Genomic DNA, 21,341 nt, shown 5'->3' with positions numbered 1-21,341 from the left:
TGACCATTAAGGGAGGATATTAAAATAATGTAATGTTTCTTTAATGGTCATCTTAGTTAGTTTAGGTAGTTTCTAATTCTGGCTTTTCTTCATGATTGCTAAATTTAGAAACGTCGTCTTTGTAAATCTAGAAAGGAGCCTTCGTCTCCTTTGTTTAATACATCGATTATTTGAATAGCTTCTAGTAAATAAGTTATGAAGAAATTAGCATCTTTGTCTCTCTCGATATTTGTAGCAATAATATATTGGATTATTGTAATGTCCCCTACTAGGATTTGGTCTAACTAAACCATAATTAATCTACTTTCAAGTGCTTACAACTTAAACTAACTTGATCAAGAGTCAAGGCTATCTTAACATGAAAACAAATCTGAGACATTCTTTCTTTAGTCGATCAAGTACTAGATAATTTAATCTTATTCCGATTCATTTATAAATCATTTACATTTATTAAATTACCAGTTTATGAATTATTATATATTATTATAGAGTCGTTACTAAAAGATACTACATTAATTATATTTATTGTATTAATATTTGTTATTATATCAGTATCCATATTTATAACCCTTATATTATTCCTTATTGTGATTTGAGTATATATATATATATATAAAATAATGTTACCAATAATTTATATATTTGCTAATAACCTATTATTAACACTGCCACTGCAAAACATTGTTAGTTATGAATATATTTAGTGGCTGGGAATGGCAGACAGATCTGATGCATGTCAGACATGGTCTGCCACTGTCATGAAACTATGTGTTACTATAATACATATTTTAAACTATGTTAATATTATCGTTAAAATTATGCATAAAGACATTATCGAGCTTCATATACTAAGCATGCATATTAAGCACATCAACATGCATACCACTAGAAACAAGAATGTTATGCCTGTAACTAGATAACAGTTCTGATCTGAATTGATCGATAATAATTTCATTTTTATAAGCACCCATTATATATCCCCTTATTTTTTCCTTCCTTTCTTCCCTCATACAAACTTCTCAATATTCTCTTATATCTTCCCCAGGAGAAGCGATTTCCTTCGGGACATCTCTTTCCACATAAGACATAACCTAAAATAAGTCACTACTTCTCAATGAAGATAATCACTGTTCTCGAAGAGATCTCCTTTAGAAATCGCTTGCTATTTTGATCATTTAACGATTGATAATTATTGTCTATTATCCTTAGTTACATTCTTTTATGAATCGCTGACTTATTTCATAATAGCCGACTTTCCTTAAAACACGATCATATCCTTTGATCTTTGTAATTTCTACTTGCTGTGGTTTTGTTGTTGCTGTCATATATCATATACCTGATTGTAATAAGTGCAGATGAATATTTATGTGTCTATTTAATAAATATTTTATTATTGAAATTATTAATGTAAGTTAATATTTATTGTGGTTATTAATAATTTTTTTTTGAATATTAGTTAATAATAAATATTGATTGTGGCTATAAATGCAAATCAATATTTATTTAAAAATTATTGTGAATAATGGTCGATAGTAATATACATGAACAAATAAATAAATAGTTTAGATCCTCTTCAAATGTAAATACTCAGAATATAAGGGATATTACAAATAGATGAAGATTGGATTGCATAAAGACCACTTATCGTTCTCCGCATCCATAACTAAGTGGATGAATTATGTACTCCAATTTCACTTAGTTGAAGAACTGTAATATTATAAGATAAAACTATAAAGTTTAATAATAAATATTAATAAATATATTAATTAAAAAATAATAATATTTAATCATTACAAATAATCTTTGGTTTCATAATTATCATATTAATTACTAATAATCACTTTATTTAAGATATATATATATATAACGATCAAGGAGGGGATATGACAGTCTTATTATAATATTAATATTATTTTTATATTAATGAATGATTAATATTACTATTAATATTATTAATTACATAATAAATGATAATTTATTATTATGATGAAGAATCACAAAATCTATTATTGATTACATCACCAGGATGTGGGGTTATGACAACCCTCTCACTTTAGAGGAAAATTGTGAAGTCTCATAAATGAGACGATTTTCCCATATTATTAAATGTTTTAATTATCGTATTTATTTAATCACAATAATCTAATGTCCAAAGAGGGGTTATGACAATTATAATCAGCAATTGATGGATGTTCAAAAGAATCATTTTGTATGGGGGCTAAGGATAATCAACATACTTGTCCCCAAAAATAAGCTCATGGCCCAAGTTGTAAAATCATTCAATACATTCAAAGCCAGATCATCTTCACTTCAAAGAAAGGAGGTCCCAGTGCCAAATTCTGCTTCAAATGGCATCAAAAATAGTTCAAATAAAGAAAAGGAGATTTCTTATTAAATTCCATCTGTAGTTCTAAGTCAAACATCACATGTTTTATTTGTTGATGTTATCCTTTGTAAAAAAAGTTGACTTAATCGTATATTTCAAAATGGGTCATAAAATAAGTTTTTTTCCATAAAAATCGAGAATTGTATAACTTAATAAAAGCCTATTTTCAAAATAAGAAGGTTGTTACTTAAGTAGTTTCAAAGTAGTTACACAACAGTTATCGAGAGAAAGTCTCTAAATATGAAGCTCTATTCATTGTAAGGGACTTTTTGATGTTTACAAATTGCACATAAGGGATTTTTGGGATTGTACAATTCTACAAAGTAATGAAAAGCAATTTCAGAGGTCTATCCATTGTGTTTCACTTAATGTCATTATTGATCTTTAGTATGATATAAGTCAATTGTAATCTTTGTATCCTAAAAAGTCTTGTTTAGCACACATCCACAAAGAAGAGGAACCCAAAATCATATTAAATATTTAGAAAAGAACAAATTGAAGGTAATATAGAACCCTGACCTTTATTTGATTTATTTGTTACAGCATCCAAAGACACAGATTATATTTGGTACAACAACAGGCAAGATTAATGCCTGCATTTAGAAGTGTGAGGCATTAAGACATTACAAGCTATCTCATGCCAGACCGAATGTCAACTTGCATCCAATCCACAGTAACAATACAAGCTATAGTCCAATATGCCCCACCTCACATCACAATAGTCTCAACCATAATGAGGATTGAGATAGGAAGGACATGATGAGTTGCCCTAATTATCCTTGGCTCTAAGCCCAAGACCAGAAACTCTATCCCCCTTTGCCTCATGTGGTCTTAAATTCTTAACCATGCTCATGAGGTGGTGTACCTAGCGGAGCTTGTACAGAATTCCACTTCATCATGCTATCCTTCTCTCCTCTTATAATTGAGGATCCTTTCTAGTTTACCTCAATAACTAACCCATATAGGGCTTGGATGGAAAACTACAATAGGGTACCCTTAACTCGACCCTAGGCCCAAGAGTGGAATCTCTGTCCCCCTTGGTCTCATGCGGTCCTTAACGAGAATGGTGTAGCTAGTGAGGCCTCACTATTCCCCCTTCCCACACTTCCTTTCCTTCCCTAATATGTTTGATTATTGCAGGTATATTATATTATCAAATGTATAGATATAAATACACATTCACTCACATATAATCATTATAAATTTTTAAGCATATATATATATAGTTTTTGGCATAAACATATATACAATTATATCCATATGCATGAGTAATCTAACTATGCCTTCATACAACAATGGTGTAGATTGTTACTGCACAATCACCTTGCTGCTTGTATGATTATTTTGGATCTGATCACCGCCTCCTTACTTGTTGGGTAATGCCTCTTTATATCCCTCAATTAGATTGGGAGGGTTATGTCTCTTATTTGTGATTGTGACCCTCAGAGCGGATCATGTCTCTTGCTACCAGATTGTAAATCTTGCTACTACTCGCACCCTACCTTTCTTAATCACCTTGTAAACTAATCCTTTCTTTGTTTTGGAGAAAATCGCATGCTGGGAGGAAGTTCAATCTAAGGCAATTATCACTTAACACATATACTGCGATTCCTCTCTCCCACGATCTGCTAAGGCATTCACGGACTATATATTAAGATCATCATTAGCGTCTAGGGAGAGAAATCATGAAGTCTTATAGTAGTAAGAAGATTTCTTATTAAGTCTCGTGACAATCTGCACCTTGATTAATCATTCCTTGATGAATGTACTATTCATGAGAACCAATCAAGGGTGATCACACCTTATCTTAATCAGTCCCCAATGAATGTAATCACTGCATGATGGGAGCAATTGATCAAATCTGACTTTTATGTGATAGGCGATTGAAGTCTTGATGAAATTGTGAAGTCTTACTCCGTGAGACAATTTCATATGGAAGTTTATCTGTACGTGAAAGGGATATCAGATCAGGAGCATGACAAGGTTACTAGTTTTCACACCAAAACAAGATGTCTTCAAACTGCACTACGAAGTTGGCGCTAAGACACCAACCCACGTCAACAAGAAAAGATCACAAGGCTGTCCTAAACTAAGGAAATGAAGATGTCGTCAATTTCCCCAAAATCTCTCACAAAGGAAACTTACACCAAACTTCAGCAGTAATAATTTTAATATGAATCAACTAAGTGCTTGATTCCAACACAAATATTATCTCCACAAAATAAACCTATGACTTGTTTATTTATCATATTCAAATTTTCTTCCCTCAAAAGGTCATGGCAAAGGAATGTTATTATTCAAATCAATAATATCCAAGCAATAACTAATATTCCATTCCCTACATAAAACTTACAATACAAACCACTAAACTTTGTCACTGGAAGTGACTTCACAAATTTAATGTACTTGACTGTAAAATCCACTATGAGATCTCTAAATCAAACCTCCAACACTGACTACTGTAGATAGTCTCACTCCCGAAACCAGCAATCCCTTAGGGTTTTTGTCCTAGGGTTACAAGCTCAGCTCTCCAAAACAAACTGAGAAAATAACCAAGCATACTGAAATAAGCCTCTCACTACACTTTTTATAAGCAGCTGGAGAAACTTCTAGAAGCCTTTCAAATTTCCCCCTCCTTTTAATTTTTAGCTTTAGCCTTATTAAAGTAGCCCTCTAATTAGTCACTTAATAAATAACCGTGGTCGGCACTAAATTAATTAAATACGAAAAAATCTCGAAAGGCTTAGGAATATTTAGTATTTAATTAAATAATTATATTTTAAACCTTATTAAATAATTAAAATTAGTTGTCATTAAATTTACTTATTTCTGACAATATAATTTTAATCATTCAATTATATTCCAAGGTCAAATAAAAGGGGACATTACACATTGGTAGTGTCAAATTCTTACCATCTAAACTTGAAATCAAAAGGAAACTTCTCCAATAATTTTTGATATTCAACTTGGACCCAACCAAAGTGGATCTAATTCAGAATGTTATCCTTTCTTCAAATGTGCCTTAGCCTAGAACAAAACTAGATTGACAATCCTGGAAATCACCTCTTAACTACCTCATGATGGTGACCAAATTTGCTCAAAGCTGCTTCTCCGATTTCTTCCAACTTCATAAGCCTATTACTAAACTTTTGAGAATCAACCATGTAATTTTTAATGAACTGATGTAGATATTTACTATTAACAAGTTATTAGGAAAAACAGGTTCCTAACCATAAACAAAGTGCAGATGAGGAACTCGCTAAGGCTCTTTATATCTTGTTCAATCAGTTCATACAGCATTTTTCGACAGCATATACCACGTCCTAGGATTATTACTAGCAGCCTACTTAGTTTCCAATATATTTTTGTCATTAGGCTCGACTAATCCATTGCTTTGCACATAATAATTTAAGAAAAACTTTATTGAAATATATGATTATCCTAGGCCCACTCAATGCATTCAATGGATCTCAGAGTTGGATTAGTGTGACAAACCAAAGAAAAGGAAGTATCAGACCTGGTAAAGATATTATTTTCTACAACTAATCAAGAATTGGTAGGCAATGCCTTTGACCAGTGAGTACAGTAATCTATCTCAATTAATATCAGTGTACCTTGAGGACATGCCCCCCTATTTTTTAGGTGCTTCCATTCCCCAGGGATATGGGGATAAGGGCAAAACATCCCCCTTCCATTTTGAAAAAAACAGGGGAGGGGGGGTGAGGAGGACATACTAAGGACTACCCTCTACAAGATGAATATCCCTTGGACGCATCCCCCATTTGGGTACGCCAAGGGAGTGCAAAGTTCTCACAACTCCCAAGGACATCTTGATATCCCCTGCAGCCAAATATAGTTACTTCAAGACTCTAAATATAGATCAGATTATACATAAATTCAGGCAAGATAGCTCATTATGTTGGGCTATATTATGTACTCCACTACAGTTTTCTTCAGGCCATGTCTGTGAAGTCAACCATGAGATTTCGAAAACATTTTTGGTGGCCCTCAAGTATTTGTGTCCTGATTCTTCTACCTAGAGTTTGATTGGTTATTCCAAGTTCTATTGTTGTTCCTTTGGAAAGAGAAGCTCCTATTACATGTCTCTGTGACTCTCCTTTGTAAACTTATGAAATCATTACCAAGCTTCTGCACCATTTTTGAATATAATCAATTTCAAAAAATTTGACGAATTAAATGCAATTTGAACATCTTGCAACATAAACATTAGCACTCTCTCTTAATTCAATGATTTTCCATTCATTTGTGAAGTTTGATGATGAAGGGATCTTCTAGTGTCTGAATAAATGGCTTACAATGGAACAGGGTCAGAAAACAGTGATAGGTAAAACTGGAATTGTACCCTATGGCAATGAATGCCTTTTTGGCCTGGTAGCTTCAGTGTAGGCCAATATACCAGTGTTAGCAGCAAACCTCCTAACAGAAACGAATGTCATTTAGACCAAGGTGTCTAAGTACATAGCAAATGTTCATTGATCATTTGGTCAGTAATGTCCCAGAAGTAGAACCCTATTTAACATTCTCTGTAATCTAAAGTCAAAGGGTTAGAAAGGCCCATTGCATTCTCTTCTGAAACTAGTGAAATGTTTGAACAAACACTTGGATTCACATCCCAAATTGTGCTATGGATTTACTTGCAAAAGCTTGCTGTGTACCTATAGAACTTGGTGCTAAATGAAGAAATTGAAATAAATCGTAAACCATATATTCTAAGGTAAACAAAAAAACCTACAGGCTACATTCTTATGTTCCATGCTCAACAATCTCAGAGCACCCTTGAAAGTTAAAATATGCTCCTCATTCATTCTCCTCCTAATATGTTTGTACCTAGGAAGATGCTTTTCATCATTCCTGACTAAATCATGAACATCTCTAGGAATTTTCACAGCAGTGCCAGTAAGCCTTGAGTTTGCACTTGTCATGTTTACTGGTTGTGAAAAATCTGAATTCAAACAAGGAGAGTTCAGAGGTAATGATACTGATCCAGGGATTGTTCTTGGATTTCCCTTATCTTACCTAGGCTGTGTATGTTGGACTAATAGTTGCTCTAGAAGTTTCCCACGTGCAGATTGTGACCTAGTTAAAAGATGCACAGATTCTAGTGTCCCCTCCTCGCACCGATTCTGTTGTTCTGTGTTTTATACACAGCACAGCTAAGGGATTAAATTCTTCTCGCTTTAGACTCCTTAGTCCTTAGTTCCCAGTTGAATAGTTTCCATATCATTCTCCCAGGGCTCGGCCAAACAAAACAAAAACTTCAGAAGAGCTCAAAACAATCAAATGCTTATACATACTTATTATACATTTCCATATTTATTCACAAGGAAAACTAAAAAGCAGAGAAAAGGGGTAAATAGAGGAAGAGATTCAGATCTATAGAGATAATTCATAATCTTAGAATTTTCTTTCAGATTTCATTAACCACTACTTGTATAAATATATCAGGTATCAAATACACAAGAAATGATGCTAACTTCTCATGAAAATCAAATTGATTACTAACAAAACATTATAAATTCAGATGAAACTGATCTTTCCAATAATCACTACAGTATAATTCTAATAAATATGCAAACGCATATATACTTTAATTAAAACCACAAGTATAAATGCAGTAAATTTCAGAATTTAGAAGCATTGCCATGCACATGCTATTAAATTACCAAAATTCAAGAGAAATCCTAAATTGCATTCCAAATTAATTAGCATACATCCTATTAGTCTGAGAATAGTTGAAATTTCAACTTCACAACTTATGCCTGTAACATCCAATTGTACAAGGACATTTTTCTTTTATTCTTGAATTCTGAATTCATGTCAGTGAATGATGTAGCACTCATTTTACATGGCTTAAATCTTTCCACACGTTCCAGATTACTTGAAAATCTATCCCTGGCATCATCGAAGAAGATCACCATTAATAGGTTCCTTACCCAACATTCCCTCTATGATTTTTGAAATTTCACATGGTGATGAAACCACTCAGAGTAATCAACTGACATGCCGAATTTAATATAGCTTTCTTGGCTTTAAATGATCTTCAAAATCCACTATCTTAGAACTTGCTGAGTTCTCCAAGATCCAAATAAACAGACATGTATCAACATCACATTTACTCAGGGAAATGAGAACCCATACTCCTTTTACTTGAAATGGTTAAAGAAACCACATTATGGACAATTCAAACAGGTGAGGAATTGCCAACTATCAAAAGAACATTAGCTCAGACTTATAAAATTTTACATCATAAAGGTAAAACATTTATAACACACAAACACTGGGAACTCAAGTACAATAAGAAAATGACACAACTAATTACATGAAAATGGCCTTTCAGACATAAAAGCACCAAGTATACAAAACCTCCAGCAACGGAACAACATATTTACCAGATACAACAAGACACTGGCATGTGCCCAGCCCATGCTTCTCTATGTTACCAGGTTCGGCACCCAGAGCCTGGATGCATGTTCGGGTTCAACCCGGGTCTGGGTCCATTCCTAGTGCAGGGTCAGGTTCGCTGCTGCATCTCATAAATTTTTCCACACATCGCTGGTCTTTTAAATTTGACAAACTATAAGATATTTATGGGCTATGGCTATGTCACGACCCTGCAGACTTATAAGCCACAAGAATGGATAACACTTGGTTAAAAATTATTAATTTGACTTGGTTACAGTTTTCTTATATTTTCATTAATTAATTTATATAAATATGGTTTTTATATTGTTTTTGTAATAATGAACCCAAACGAACCCAAAACCCATTTTCAAAATTTTGTCAAACCAGCAAACCAGGTTCTCATACCCAAATCTGAACCAGAACCCAAACCAGTAACTTAGCTCAGGAAGTCAAGAACTACAATTGCAAAATCAAATCCAACAAAAAGACAAAAAGAAAACCCTGCGAAAGTTAGGCAATAAAACTTTCCATGTGGCATACAGAAATAGGTCCAGGAAGACCAGGAAACACAAATTGCAACACAAGGAACTTTTTAAGTGAAAGTTGCCAAGAACTGATACATTAAATCTAAGTTACTGAATCGGGTGCGGATACGGTTACGGGTACGTAGTTTCAGTACACGGGTATGGCAACTTTTTTGGAGGGGGTTGGGTATGTTTTGGGTACGCCTGTTTAATAAACATACGAAATCATAAATATATACATATTTAATACCTAAAACTACTATATTAATGTCATAATAATATAAATCTATATTATATTAAATTTATAATTTTATTAACTATTATCTTAATACCATATTAATATAAAGTTATTTGATATTATTTAGTTTTTAAACATGTTAAATATTAATAATAAATATTAACAAAATAAAAGTAGAACTACATTCAAAAAAGTAGAACTATATTCCTATCACTATTTTTCAAAACCTATTAATATAAATACTACTTAATAGGTCATTCATAAAATAACACATGTATGATAATAATATAAATAAAATTAACAATAAATATTAAATAATATTTAATTTAATATTAGTTAATATAATTTAATTTAACTAATTTAATAAACAATAGAATTCATTAAAATAATTGTAAGCTTATTAATAATAATAGTAATAGCTGATATTAAATTTAATAAAATTTTCATAAATTAAAGTTAAAACTTATATAGAGTAAGTTTAATTAAAGGAGAATAAGAAAAAAGTCTTGTATAGAACGAACATCCCAACGGGAGGCTGTTCGAATGGATGGAAGAGTGGATACCCCCCACCAGCTACTGCTGGCATCAAAGCTGTTTGAATGGAAGACAATAGATATTCCGATGGCAAGGGTGGAAGAAATGTTTAAGTGCGACCTGAACAGAAGAGTTGTTGTCCCGTGAAACGCATGCAAACCATGCCGTCAAAGTCTTTCTCATCTGCTAGTGCTTGCAAAAATACATTGAAAAATATTGTTGTTTAGGGTTGTGGTCATATATTTTATGGTAAAACGGTCAGAGAAAAGTTTGTGAGAACTTTTATTGACCACTGGAGTTGTTGTGAAAACCCCTTGTATGAGTTGGAATCGGCCAAGTACGCTGTTTGATGATTCCAAACGAATCCACCTGAAGAATATCGCATCTTGCCCGATTCTACAGACGTTTGTATCCAAATCCGATTCAGAAACGCATCGTACCCGGATACGCAAGGATTTTCTGCCGATTCACTAACTTAGCATTAGATATGAACAGCAGTCATAACAATAATAAAAAATACAGTTATCTGCTGCAGTTAAACTTAAACAGCTCGACAATTGCAATAGACAGTGAAAAATATAATAGAGCAGAAAGTAATGAATATCATGGTCCTGACTCCAAAGGGGTTGGGCATGTTGTGACAGCAACAGAGCAAACTATGTATACAAGCTTTGAACATGTACATATTTGTAAGTTTGACCATTATGCTGTGACATACAAAAGCAGTCATTGTCATTCTACTTCTTTGTTGCCTTATCTGTTTTTAAGCTATCAAAAGCTTATTGATGGTTGCTTGTGGATGCCATGAGACTTGACTTGCCAATGCAGCATGAGAAGATGATGTAAAGTTCGCCACTGATTTTCTTTCAATTAACTTGAAAAGATTTCAAATTTTGACTCAGGCATCTTGTCAAACAATTAGGAAACATGGTACCAATCAAAAATTCTTAGTTTTGTGATTAAAAGCAGCTCCAACTTTCATTGATGTACATAGGAATAATCACAAATAGTTGCAAAAACATAGAAACAGTCATTCTAACAAATTCGGAATTCAGAAACAAATCAGTATAATGACTGCAGTAGCTGTCTGTGTACTGTGACTTCACATAATGTTACAGCCAATATCAGATAATATTTGGCGATTAATCTGACTTTTTCAGAATTCTGATAGTCATTTTCCACCACTGTTATGAGTTCCTCATAGTGAAATAACATTAATATCTGCTCTTGAAAGTTAAATCAGACTGTTGCTAACAAGTTACCCCATAGCTGTTACAAATCTGGACACTTTGTCAGTACTGGTATTGCTGTCCATACCTCACTAATACCTTGGTTAACTGAAACAATAATGAAATCCGCATTTTTTGCACAATAATGACTACTGCAGTCATTTAGTAAAGAGCTAGAAATGTAGTATAGATGAAGAATACACCATAATTGCCCAGCTACTGTTAACCTTTGTTCTGTTACTATTTCATGCCCAAGTCTTCAATAAACTTCATCTAAAACCCTAGAACCAAACTGAAGTTAACCTAGTACTATAGCACAGCACTGTATCTGTACGAACTACTGTAACAAGTACAGAGTACTCCAATGCCAGCCTGCAGAAATATGTATCTTTAAATCCCCAATAACTCCTCAAATTGATCAATGTAGCACAATGTGAATTCTAATATAAATCCACCAATAGATGGAATTGGGTTTTCATCCAATCCACCAAAACCCAAGGGTTTTCATCTAGGACACAAAGAGCCTGCAGAGCAACCTCACCAGAATTCTCTGATAGAAAATATCAAAACCAAGATTTCTAAATGACTTTCTCTTATCTCTTTTTAAAGGTTCAACTGGATCCTCTAGAAAGATCTGATTTAACCTCCTTAAAGCTTCTAGAAGATGCTTTATTTAATAAAGTGACTTTATAATATTTAATTTATTTTTTCACTTGAGTCACTTTAAAATATTAAAAAAAGTGACTTTATAATATTTAATTTATTTTCACTAAGTCACTTTAATTAAATTAATTAAAAAAAAAGTTATCCTTAGGATTTAATTTTATTGAGACAACTTTAAATAATTAACTTAATTAATTTATTCTCTTATAATTGCTCACCCTAGCCTACAAGAATAAAATAGGCTAGAAATCTACACTCGATTCTCACTCGGCAAAAAGGGGGCATTACAAATGATATGGTGGAAACTAGATATTCATGTGCAACTATCTTATTGTTTGAGTATTAAGATTAGATTCTGTAATTGTGAAACTTGAAACCACTAGTCCACAGAGACATGTACCCAGGACCAAATATGACCTCGCGGATGTAGGGTTTCTCATAGACTAATGCTCTTGCACCTTAACTGATTTCCTTCCCATGTATAGTTGCTTTCCCAATTACAATATCATTAAAATAAAACTATTTATTCTCTCTTTGTTGGTTGAGCAAATGCTACTCTAATTAGAATTCATAGGAGTGCAGCAATAACAGCATTCCTTTTAGTCTTGTTTATTTTGGGCAAATACTACCGTGTGAATCCATAAAAGACTAAGCATTGATAAGTGATTTCATAAGGATATTAGCTCTATCAATGGTTTATTTTCCTATGCAATGCTTTTGGCTTAAGTACTAGTGACTGATGTCTCTACTTTTTTTGTAATCTGTTTTCAAACCAATCCATGACTTTTCATAAATTTGCTATTCTTGATTTCATACTATTGCGGTAGGCTTCAGTTAAGCTTTACTTATTTAACATAATCAGTATTTTATAATTTGGAAAGCAAACAAAACCTGAAGTTCGAAGCATTTTCCTCACTTACTTCTTGTGGTCCTTTTTGAGCTATCAACACTATTGTTAGTTCTCATGTGTTAAATGTGACATAAGGCATTGAAATGGAGAAATTTCAACTAAACTTGCATTTAGAAGTTTACAGGGTAAAGATCACTATAATAGTTTCCGGAAGCATTTCAATAGTCTTTTCTATTATTTCTCAAGCTCCTCCTAAGATTGCTTCATTGTCTTGTCTCTAGATCAAATTGCTCATATCATTTAAGAGATCATGCATAAATACTTATGATAGTTCAATAGAACAATCACTTTTTGAATATAAACACTATGACACGAATAATCCAACGTTATTTTGTTCACTACTGATACAAATGGATCAAAGTTCTTCTCTCATTCACAATGGAATGCATATTTTGATTCTCTATCTATTGTAGTTATGCAGGCTTTCTCATCTGTCTAGATAATAATCTTCATAAGTCTAACTTCGCTTATTAGCAGATGAGCTTTAGTGTGCATACATTCTACAAGATTTGAAATTTTGTACGTTAGAAGCATACTTAAATTTCAAATTCCAGTATTGCCTGCCTAATATGAAATGGTAGCAAGCAGTCGTGTTCCATAAAGGGCACAATTTTGAAGGGGGCCTTAATTTTTCCTTTTTTTGCTGCAAAATTGAAGGGCCAAAATTGCTTGTCTAGGTTTTGGCTTTGCAATATTACAAATATATTTGACTTATATAATCTCAGTAGTTTCTAAAGAAGATTTCGAAGCTACACTAGTTCTATCTGGAAATACTACAGAACTTCTCAAAACAAGCTTAATATGCACATTTTCTAAATCTAGACAATAAAAAATCACTCTTACATATTAATTATCTCCATTAACCTTTCACTTTACACCTAACCATATGTTTCTTGACCATGGCTAGTTAAGAAAAGTCGATTAAACTTGTATCAAAAAGCTCAGACTTTATCATTGCTGAAATAGGCAGCAAGGATAGCTATAAGAGGAATTGGAAACAATGACAAAATAATTAACAAACAAGGGGAAGAAATTGCATAATTTGAAAGAACCTGAAATAAAATAATTCCTACCATGTACATCTAAATGTTCTTCATCGTCCTCCGGCATGCAAAATCTCCGATGCCCAGATGATGAAACTGCGAGAGGAAGACTCGGATGGAAACAAAATCCGTTCACAGTGTCTGATTATGAGACAAGTTGAAAAAAAAAATAGGGAATGAGTAAAAGTGTCTCTTTTCTATTTCGACTGCGACATACACATTCTTAAAAAGATAACTGTCCATATCACAGATAACCAGATATGCATAACAAAAAGCCTATTCCAATCCCTAGAATACTTGCCAAAAGAAGCTTGGAAATTTGTCACCCACTCCCCGGTTTGTAGGTCATACACATTTACTCTGCCATCCTATCAGCAAATGAAGAAAATTTACAAGATAAGCACCTGATTTCAGATACAAATTTTAAGCACCTGACATCAAAGAAGTTGAAACTAAACAACCTAGATGGAAAGAATTCAACTGACCTGTCCACCAGTGCCCAGATGTCGACCATAAGGTTCAATGTCAAAGGCTATCCGCTGATTAGTATTTTCTGCAGACCTGTATAACCTGGAATTCCATATAAATTATAAATAACACTCATATCATAGCACTTGTAAATGTGCCATATTTATCAGGACAATATGCTTAACATGTTAGAATTTTCATGGCAACATATTAGTTTCTCATATGTATATACAAGTCCAACATTTAAATCTGAATAATGACATTCCCCAAAAATTCATGCACAGCTTGAAAGAGCAAAGATGTTCATGGCAACACATTAGTTTCTCAATGTATACAGTATATATATCTAAGTTACCGGTTCGGGTTCGGATTCGCGGATTCGGCAAAAAAAAAAAATCTTGGGTACAGGTACGGGTTCATCCGTACAAAATCTTGGGTACGGGTACGAGTTCATCCGTATATATATATATATATATATATATATATATATATATATATATATATATATATATATATATATATATATGTTCAATATATACAATCCATACAAAAATAAAATATACAATGTGACTTTCCATACATAAATCATAAATCCATAATTATTAATTGCCAATGCCAATAAATATTCATATATCGCAAATGTAATCAGTAAACTAATAACTAAAGTCTAATATCATATTCATAATTTGCAAAAAAGATAATATTCAAGTTTCAAGTCTTTTTTAAAAAGTCATAAAGGGGCGAATTAGAGTTTTATTATAAAAAACTATTTTAAAAAGTCCTTTTTTATTGTTTTTTTGACCCGTGGCCCTGTTTTTTGGAAACCACGGGCCTAGGTTCATGCGGGTCCTCCTGGGTTCACCCGGGTCCTCCTAGGTTCGACCTGGGTCCTTCCCAAGTGGTCGGGTTCCCTGTGGGTCCTGCAGGGCGAATTAGAGTTTTATTATAAAAAAACTATTTTAAAAAGTCTTTTTTTATTGTTTTTTTCACCCGTGGCCCTGTTTTTTGGAAACCACGGGCCTAGGTTCACGCGGGTCCTCCTGGGTTCACCCGGGTCCTCCTAGGTTCGACCTGGGTCCTTCCCAAGTGGTCGGGTTCCCTATGGGTCCTGCGACGCAGGACCCACAGGGAACCAGGCCACCTAGGAAGGACCCGAGAGGAACCCGAGGAGAACCAGGAACCCACAAGGAACCCAGCCACCTGGGAACGACACAGGACCCACAGGGAACCCGGCCACCTAGGAAGGACCCGAGAGGAACCTGAGGAGAACCAGGAACCCACAAGGAACCCAGCCACCTGGGAACGACACAGGACCCACAGGGAACCCGGCCACCTAGGAGGGACCCGGGAGGAACCCAAGGATAACCCGAGGAGAACCAGGAACCCACAAGGAACCCGGCCACCTGGGAAGGACCCGGGAGGAACCCAAGGAGAACCCGGGGAGAACCAGGACCGGGGAAGAACCAGAACCCGAACCCAAGCCAAAAGGGGAAGAACCGGTAACTTAGATATATATAAATCCAACATTTAAATCTGTTTAATGAACATTCCCAAAAAATTCATGTTGAAAGAGCAAAGACATAGACATTGAGGCAAAAAATGCATGCACTGTTTGCCCTCTCAGGTGACTACTTAAAGCATAAAGTACGTAATGCACAAATAATGCCATAGATACCAGACAAGTATCAGATGTTATTTCATTCATCACTATCCCTTTACAAGTTACATTCCGAAGTATATAAAGATGCCGAGGGGGTGCGAGCGCCAACCGTCGCACCGCAACTACCACCCCTCGGCTGCCAACTAACCAACACAATTACAACTTAATTAACTAGTTTTATTTCCGTGTACAATATTGCCGCCAACATGCACTTTTGCAACAGACAGCTAAAAAATACAAGGAACCAAAAGTTAAACATATTTAAGATATAGCATTGTAGTTGTTTTATTAATACGATAAAATAAACATATAAGATTCCACAGTAGACTTCTAAAGTTACAGGTACAAGATTCCATGGTCTTAGTCCAACTTAAAAAACAAGGGCCTTTCATGTGACAGGCAAATGACTATTTCACATAAATCAACTCAAGTCAGGGCAAAATTTCATGCCTTGGGTGGTTGTTTAGAAATCATCTGACTTACTAATCCAAACAAAGTAATGTGACTATTTCCGCTCCATGCATGTATGCATCAATGTTCCACAGGCGTTGGGGACAGGGGGACGCATTTCCGAGACTGGGGGACCAAGGGCCTAAGTTTGGGGACAACGGGGGGACGGCAGCGGGGTGGTGGTGCTGATATAGTTATACCTATACATATAGTACTTGAAAAACTAGTTTTGAAAAGATGTACGACAGTATTACAGTATAAGTATTACATTTCAAATGAGACTATAGGAAATTTGAAATACTAAATCTAAATACCAAGATTTCTTCAATGCTAATTGTGTTGTTATACGGAGCCTAATCAGACTCGGAGGTTAAATTTTCCCTACTTCTATCGACGCTGTTTCCCCCTATATTTTTCAACGGGGGTTTGGGGGCATCGCCCCCAAGTTGGGGTCAAGGGGCAGCACGGGTGTTATTTTTCTATTGGCCCACGTCCAATTAGGGTTACTCCTTAACCCCCAAAAAAGTCACTTTTTAAAAAAAATTTAATTTTAAACATTGCATATACGTGGGGGCGACGGGAGACATCTAGGCGTCTCCCCGTCCCACGAGAGACGTCTGCACGTCTCTCGAAGGACGGGGAGACGCCAAGACGTCTCCCCGTCTCTAGCAGCGCTTGGGTGGCGATGGCGGGACGGCGGGGGACATCGCGTCCCCGTCTCCGAGACGCGACCAAAAAGGGGGGGGAACGCGTCCCCATGGAACACCGGTATGCATACATGTGCCTACTCAACTCACACAAGGAACCATTTACATATGTGCAGCCACTTAAATCCAAAAAAAATGTATTCTCTATCAAGAATCAAGATAAATAGACACTACTTACATCATATTGAACCCACAGAAAAATTCAATACTTCCTTGCAAAAGCAATAGTTAGCCACAATTTACCAAAGCATAATCAACACCAAATCGTGAATATGTTGAATATTTTGTAATTGATGTCAAAGGTTTGTTGAAAAGAGAATTGGAATGAAATATTATTATATTAGTCATGCTGCTGATTATTCATCAGATTTCAGATACCTGGTTGAGCTACTTGGTTGCGTGCTTGAGCTACTTGGCTACCTTGTTGAGCTACTTGGTTGTGTGCTTGAGCTACTTGGATGCCTAGTTGAACTACTTGGTTGTGTGCTTGAGCTGCTTGGGTGTCTGCTTAAGCTGCTTGGGTGTCTACTTAAGCTGGTTGCCTGTCCACTTCACCTCCCTGCCTATCTATTTCCTTGTGCTTTGTCACTGTATCTGCCACGTCACCTTTTTGAAGGTTGACTCTTCAAACAGCCAATAGAAAAAGAGAGGCATGTTTATCTTATTATGGGCTGCATTTGTTTTGAATGCGGCAGCTATCTTTCATTTGCATCAGAATTTATTTTTGGCATTTTTATTAAAAAAAGATTACTTTACTGTGATGGCATGAGGGAATGGGGTAGCTTCTAGCCTTAGTAACACCTTTTTGCATTTAAGTTTAAAATAAAATTTCTTTTTTGAGGATGCCTAGTTGATTCCATGTTCACCTGGAAGAAGTTTCTTATGGGCATTAGACTTTTGTAACGTTTTTTTTTTCTGCTGACACAGATTCCTTTTGAAGAATACATGACTTTGTGGGTGCATTTTGTGCGTTGTTTTTTCGCTGTTATAAGTCAAGCTATTTGACTATCATTTTTTTGAAGTTTGAGTGGTGGTAATACGAAAAACATTGGACTGTCACGTTTCTTATGAATATTGGAGAATACACTGCTGGCTGATTTATATATATGAGTTGATTTTCCTACTGTTGCTGTGATAACACGGTTTTTATCTATCACATTTAAAATTGAGCTGGGAGAACGTATGTTGATCTCCACATGCATATATACCATAACATGATGGAGGAGTTATGTAGTGTCCCCTACCAGTGCGGTGCCTTAAGCCTGCACTCGATTGCTTGATTATGGATAACCCTGCAATCACAAGGATAGACACAATACCTACAAACATATGCATATTGCTGATTAGCCTAAACCATTCAGCACTAACATGCAAATAGCAAGAAAGTATCATAGGTTAAAGAGGAGAGCAAGGGACTGCTTGTCTACCCATCTAGCAAGGGGGTTAGAAGCAACCAGCCCTTGGATTTGGTAGACAAGCAGTCCCTTGCTCTCCTCTTTAACCTATGATACTTTCTTGCTATTTGCATGTTAGTGCTGAATGGTTTAGGCTAATCAGTAATATGTATATGTTTGTAGGTATTGTGTGTCTATCCTTGTGATTACAGGGTTATCCATAATCAAGCAATTGAGTGCAGGCTTAAGGCACCGCACTGGTAGGGGACACTACAGTGGTATCAGAGCTTTGATCCTGCCATCTTGCAGGGTAAACACGAATTAATGAATCCATGTCTTAAAATTACACAACTATGAAATGTATAAGTAATCCACGATGAATATATTGAGCAAACTACTATGATAGTAATATAAGGAAGTACAAGGAGGGAGAACAGTGATGAGGTCCTCCTCTAAGTAGCCCACCTCATGGTAGTGGACCAGTGGTCTCGTGAGGCCAAGGGGGTGTAAAACGGAGTCCACCGTTCTTAGACTTAGAGGGGAAGGACATTCAAGACACCCTATTGTATCTTTCCAAATTCTATCATAATTGATTATTAACAAGGAAATAAAGGATGGAAGTGATGAAGGGGAACGGTGATAGGATACCTCACTAGGTAGCCCACCTCATGGTAGTTGACCAGTGGTCCCATGAGACCAAGGGGGCTCTGGCTTTCACTCCGCCCTTGGACCTAGGGTAGAGGATCTTTTGGACACCTCATCATTCCTCTTACTCCCATTTTCTTATGATTGAGCTCCTATAGGGAGTTGAACAAAACCCTAGTTCAGTTAATTTATGCTTAATCATCTTTCTTTAGGGATTTATATTATTAGTTCCAATGGTTTCCTGACGTATTGCAGGATTTCAAACAAGGTTTGATAACAAGTGTATTTGTTTGTATGCTTCGTGCTTGCCTATATTCATATTTCATACATATGTTTTAAGTAAGAATGTATACTCCGTGTATTCATGTGTATACTTTGTGTTTTCATGTGTATGCTCTGTGTTTGATTCATACTCGATATATGAATAGCTAGAAAGATATAAGATGTATATATGTATATTTCCATGTATTCAATTGTGATTGCAGATCCAATAATCAAGATTAAAAATATTGCTTGAGGGCAAGCAAATTCAAGGAGGGGAGACTGTGATGTCCCCATCTAAAACATTCGATACATGATAATGCTTATATATAACCACATAAATGAATAAAATAATAATAAATCAGATTTAATATATAATTTATATTTATTAAATATTAATATTAATTTCATATTTATCAAATAATAATATAAATTTTAAAATATTATATTATTGACAAAATAACAAAGTAATTAGAAAACAAATATAATAATAAATAAATTCAGAAAAACAATTAAATAAATTCAGAAAAACAATTATCCAATAAAAACAATATATACTAGGATCAATCATCCTATACAATAAATAAAGTTAATTATTAAATTAAATATAAGAAACTGCTGTGTCAGAGGTTGTCCCCTCACAATAGACAGAAATATTCAGTAATATAATCAAAATTAATCAAATTTGACTTGGTCCAGGAATAATATCATAAATAATTAAAACGTGTGACCCTTTTGCTTTGGAGAATATAACGGGATAGCTAAGAAATAGGCACTGGTATTAGAGCCAAGGAGGGTGGTATTCGCAACATAAGACGTACATACATAGAGACATCAGCCAACTATCTTGAGGGCAGCGATAAGTGAAGATGACTAATCAAAGAATCAATACCAGTTATAATTTAAGTATAGAAGGAAGACAGCAACTATGTTAATACAGATTATGTTATGCTATAAAGAGGTACGAATCAGATTGCTAATGGCAATGATTAAACAAATATTAAGAACAGTGATTAATCAGTTAATTATAAGCCAATGATTATTAATTACAAACCAATGATTATTATGGACTATCATAAGGAGGCATGACTATTCTCCATATGATACAACCATTCGGAGCTTAGAATATTTATTGAAGAGGGAAATATAGATTAAGGAGGAGAAATATCAGAGGAAAAAAAAAAAAAAATGGAGAACAAAAAAAGAATCGCTGGAAAATACCTTCAGCCATCTGAAGAATCAGCAGATACGTAAAGGTTTGACTCTACTTCACCACGAAAAAGTAAGGAAAATACTTCCATGCTTTAATAGAATTCACAGCACACACTTCAGCATTTATATTAATCAGATTTCTATCAGTTTTAATAATATCATAAATGCTGGTAATGTAAAGTGCATTTTTATACTGAAATAATAATGTTCTGGAAGTTTATATATACTATGAATATGTCTAATTTCTTACTGTCTGAGAACATACAGTGTGTCATATACTGCTAAGTCATTGAGCATATTTCTGTATACCATATAGGAATGTTAGGATAGTGTTTTCAACTCTATCTTGGGGAGAGCACTGGAGAAGGTAACCAGTGGCAACGAGGGGCTGTCATGTGGTCAGAGACCCATGAAGTCAAGGAGCCAGTTACAGTCTCCCTGCCAGTCTTCTCAAGATAGAGAAGTTATTTGAGTGTCTGAAAGTATTAAGGTTCAGAAGGGAAGCATAGGGAGACTAGCCATCTAGCAAGGGGGTTAGAAGCAACCAGCCCTTGGATTTGGTAGACACAGTCCCTTGCTCTCCTTTTTAGCCTA

General features: G+C 34.8%; 1 protein-coding gene across 2 annotated transcripts in view; it reads right to left on the bottom strand.

The window, feature by feature from the left end:
* LOC131078945 (uncharacterized) overlaps window positions 1–21,341 on the bottom strand; it is a 167,452-nt gene that overhangs the window by 38,206 nt on the left and 107,905 nt on the right. For both annotated transcript variants that reach the window (XM_058016791.2, XM_058016793.2), the window contains 3 exons: window positions 14,436–14,520; window positions 14,252–14,318; window positions 13,981–14,091 (listed from right to left, as the gene is read on the bottom strand). In XM_058016791.2, coding sequence (XP_057872774.2) covers window positions 13,981–14,091; window positions 14,252–14,318; window positions 14,436–14,520 — 263 coding nt within the window. The remainder of the gene's footprint in view (window positions 1–13,980; window positions 14,092–14,251; window positions 14,319–14,435; window positions 14,521–21,341) is intronic.

Source organism: Cryptomeria japonica, chromosome 10 (assembly GCF_030272615.1).
Source record: "Cryptomeria japonica chromosome 10, Sugi_1.0, whole genome shotgun sequence".
NCBI lineage: Eukaryota > Viridiplantae > Streptophyta > Pinopsida > Cupressales > Cupressaceae > Cryptomeria > Cryptomeria japonica.
This window is presented reverse-complemented; position numbering and strand designations above follow the sequence as displayed.